At 34.0% G+C, this 4,433-nt stretch overlaps 1 protein-coding gene and 1 long non-coding RNA gene across 2 annotated transcripts; one reads left to right on the top strand and one right to left on the bottom strand.

Annotated features, from left to right (window-relative positions):
- The first annotated feature begins 968 nt into the window (after window positions 1-968).
- On the top strand, window positions 969-1,299 carry LOC109585655 (uncharacterized). Its single transcript, XR_002186584.1, has 2 exons — window positions 969-1,094; window positions 1,140-1,299. It is a non-coding gene; the product is annotated as an uncharacterized LOC109585655 (long non-coding RNA).
- A 1,063-nt stretch (window positions 1,300-2,362) lies between these two features.
- On the bottom strand, window positions 2,363-4,340 carry LOC105314265 (probable serine/threonine-protein kinase drkD). Its single transcript, XM_020001786.1, has 3 exons — window positions 4,145-4,340; window positions 3,919-4,069; window positions 2,363-3,775 (listed from the first exon to the last, which is right to left on the bottom strand). The coding sequence occupies exons 1-3, from the start codon at window positions 4,232-4,234 to the stop codon at window positions 2,520-2,522; spliced, it is 1,497 nt and encodes a 498-aa protein (XP_019857345.1). The 5' UTR covers window positions 4,235-4,340; the 3' UTR covers window positions 2,363-2,519.
- Window positions 4,341-4,433: the final 93 nt, after the last annotated feature.

Raw genomic sequence — 4,433 nt, forward strand, 5'->3', positions numbered from 1 at the left:
GTATGCAAGAGATCAACTGATTCCTCAGTAAGAACAACTTGAGCTAGTCTACCAATATAACACTGTAATATCTCACTAACAGGATCTGCCACTAAATGAAAGATATAAATGCTAAAACATGATAATAACATTATTACTTGTTTTGCAAATATCAGTAGAAATGGATATTAGATTCATTCCACAGAGTGAATTAGCCAGTGTCTGCCATACAAGAGTATGATCAGAGCCTTCAGTCAACCACTTGGCTAAACACTCCATCAGGCAATTTGCAGGATCTTCCTTATTAGCTGACTCAATAGCTTTCAGTGTAGGATGAAGCAGACCAAGATTCAATCCAAATTTAAACCATCTTGCTTCAGGAAATTTGTAGTGCTTCAAGACTTGTAAGACAAAGTTTAACTTGCTAATATCTGTACACAAAATATGTACATCAGTGTATTATAAATAATCTGACTCACCTAATGGGAAATGTGATGGTTTTGAAGCCATTTGAAACTAGTTTAAGTATTGTATACAAGGTAAAAGGAGAGGTAAAAGTAAGAGGTGGAGTAAAAGCAGAGCACAGCAAATTCCAAACAACAGGGAGGGGCTGGTTTGACTACGCCCATAGCTCCACCTTAAAAGATGGAGGACAATAAAAATGCTGTGATTCACTCAAATCTTCCTCTTCTGAGAGAAGAGGTTCATCAGATCATTCTTCTCCTCCTCTTGCTGTTCTGAGGTGGACGTATCTTTGTATGGAGATAATCATATATTGTTATTATATTGTAAGTGATATTTACTGATCATGCATAAAAAGAAAATGTAAACATTATTAATTTATATTTCAATTAAATTAATGTTTACTTACTATTTGCATACTTGTACATGTGTAGGTACAGTATATTCATTGTGTATTGTATATTGTGTGTACATTATTAGATATTCATGTACATGTACATGTAGGTTGGAAGTCTCAGTTACTTGAAATGGGTTTCTTTGCAATGTTCTTATCTCCAGTTTATAGTTATAGCCAGTTTCCACGTCACACGCCCACAAGCTGGACCAATGTCTGGGGAAATCGCTGGATGATATTCCACATTATGATTGGAGCTGTAAGTGAGAGAAAGGATGGGATTGAATATTGGAACCTTCTTTAGGGTTTGATAAAGATGAGAGGTGATAGCTGTTGGAGGGACTTGACTTGTATGAACTATCATTATGAGGTTTGTACATTGTATATTGTATAGTGTATGATGCTTTAATGTGGTGGAGTTTCAGTTTGACATTTTGTGATCTGAGATTGATTTATAATCAGCACAAGTTGCCGTTTAGATGTCATTGTTAGCGCTGTATGAGAATTCATGCTTTTTTCCAAAAATTCCAATATCACCATCAATTTTTTGTTACATTTTCTGATATATAATTATTGATGTCCTTATGCTGTGTAGAAAGTTTGAAGTGATTCCAACTGAAAATTTTTAAGTTATGGAAAAATCAGTCAATTTTGAAAAATTACTCTGTACTATAGCGGCTATAGTACAGAGTAATTTTTCAAAATGGACTGATTTTTCCATAACTCAAAAATTTTCAGTCGGAATCACTTAAAAATTTTACATTTATTACTACATACAAGAAGAATATAACAAGACTGTACTAACAGTAACTACTCATAGCAAATCTTAATATTTTCATTGATAGGTTAAAGTGTCAATAAAGATGAAATGTCAAGTGGTGCGATACTAAAGAAGCAAGAAATTTTTAAAAACACAAACAATAACACTTCCTCTTATTTTACTCTTTAGACACTCATTTATTAATTTTTTGCTAATTTCAAAAAAATATTTAAATTTTGATTGAATATTGTAATAGTAAATTACATGCATAGCAGCTGTCTTATAGCTCATGCTATAATGAGCCTAAATAAGCCACCAACACATACACTTCACATTATATACAATTACTGATAAATTAATTATATACAATTACTGATAAAGAATGACATTACTATATTATATGACATTTACATGAGGCTGATGTTAACTATGCAAATCAAATTTAATATCTTTTCTAGTTATTATTGTTTGAATTGTCAAGCAGTACAATATACTGAAGTGTCAAATGAGAGGATCAATGACACACTGAAAGTTCAAATTTGTTCCTTTACCAATGCAATGGTATATTGAAAGATCAATGACATTGTACAGGATATAAAGACAAATTGAAATACTAGCACTAAATGAATACAAATACACATACTTATTATTGTGTACACTGTCTTATAGGTGATTCAAATAAAAAATTGGATTTTTAGGAATCCAAAATTTGTTTTAGATTTTAAGCTTAAAAGTATTAATTTTTTATAAACAAAAACAAGGACACCAAACCAAAAACTAACAAAAACAATGAGAGAAGACAGAAAAATAATTATATTGTTGGCTATATACATGTAAATAGAAACACAAAATATACTAAAACAATAGAAAACTAGCTAAAAGGCAGCAGGAATAATTATAGAATATCAAAATGCAAACAATTAATTAAATCTCCATCCTTTTCAATGACTCTATTACTTGAACCATAGTAGGACGAGCTCTAGGATTAGCAGTAAGTCCTCTTTGTATAAGAGACTTCATATCAGACCAGGAGACACTACCAGATTGTACTTCTCTCTCTGCTGTCGTCATTTCTGGATGAGAGTGTAAAGTCATTTCCATAAGAAGAACAAAGTAACTGTAGACATCCATTGCTGGACTGTGTTGATCAGGAATAGGAGCTTCTGGTGCAGCATATGCAGCATTGCCTGGCATAACAGTATCAGTACTAGTCCCTTGTTGCAATTTAGCTGTACCATAATCTGCTACTTTAGCTTCATAACCAGCAGGTCCAGAGCAAGGCTTTAATAATACGTTAGGACTGCTGACATCTCTGTGAATAATAGGCTGAGGCTTAAACAGGTGAAGGTAGTTGAGGCCTAAAGCTACATCTTGAGCAATACTCAGAATCTTTTGATTGGTTAATCGGTTTCTGCGAAGTTCCTGATTGAGACTAGTGCTCATCAGCTCAGTCAAGATGAGAGGACTACCCACTGTAGTTGCACCAATAAACTGGACCAGGTTAGGATGACGCACTCGTGATGCTATACTCATTTCCCTGGAGAAGAGAGCTAGATTAAAATCTGAGATGATGATGTTATGAAGTGACTTGACAGCTACTCTTAAACCTCTAAAGATACCAACTGTAACAACAGCATAAGATCCTCTTCCTAGCTCCTCCATTGTCAAAGTTACCTCATCTTTATTAATAACCCAGTGATCATCAGTAAGTGCTTGTTGCTGGTGCCTATAAACTGCCTCTTGAGACTGACGTAGCTCCCTATCCTTCTCCTGTAGCTCCCTATCCTTTTCAAATATCACAAAGTCCTTCTGCCATAATGCCTCCTGTTTTTCCCTATCCTTCTCCTGCAGTGCCACCTGATGCTCCCTATCCTTCTCTTGTAGCTGATGACGACATCTTCTTATTTCTTGATCTTTCTCTGCTTCTTCTCTTTCCTTCTGCTCCAATTGTTGACGATAAACTTGTGCTTCTCTCTCCTTCTCTTCAAGACTCTGAATAAGAGCTTGTATGGTTTGCTCAATATCGACTGTATCTCCTTTTTTTGGTTTCTGGTACTCATCCAACCATATTCTTCTTCCTGTCTGTAGTTGCTGCTGATACTTTTTTTTGTATTCTTCATTATTAATACGATTGGTATCTAATGTATCAGCTACTGTCCACTCTCCTTTACTGTTAGTAACTAAAATACAATATTAATTATTAATAATAATTTTAATTAGAGGGTGTGAATCTAATGCAACATTAAGTACATCAAAGGAAATAATTATAATTAGGTAAATAATAGTATTCATTGGAGGGTGTGGCTAATACACTGACCTGTACCTAGTTCAGTTAACATAACAATGTTAGGATTAGTGACTAATGTCCCTCTTGAATATCCTCCAGCAGTTACTATCCAGACACAACGAGGACTCATAATGAACACTGAGAGAGAATGACCATATCTTTTACTAACAGAGTGAGGTACATCTAACTGTTAATAGAAATAAATTAACAAATTTACATGAATCTCACTGTACAAATCAATTATTAATAATATCTAACATACCTTTATCCAAGAATGTAAAGTGGTGTTAAAGATCCAACAATCATCTAATGTATCTTTCTTCTTATCATACCCACCACTTATCACTAGCATAGGATCTGATCCAGTTGTAATAATTGCACCTGCATGACTAGATCTACCCACAGGCCATTGGTTTATTGCTTCAGGTTTCTTTATACATTGCCACAACTAAAAATAAAATAACCACACCCATTTATAAAGACATTGTGTGTGTGTGCATACATTCAGTGCACATACTGTATAGCAGGCTATTTTTGAGGATAACAAATTC

The sequence above is a fragment of the Amphimedon queenslandica genome, unplaced genomic scaffold (genome assembly GCF_000090795.2).
Source record: "Amphimedon queenslandica unplaced genomic scaffold, v1.1 AMPQUscaffold_13029, whole genome shotgun sequence".
NCBI classification, from domain to species: domain Eukaryota; kingdom Metazoa; phylum Porifera; class Demospongiae; order Haplosclerida; family Niphatidae; genus Amphimedon; species Amphimedon queenslandica.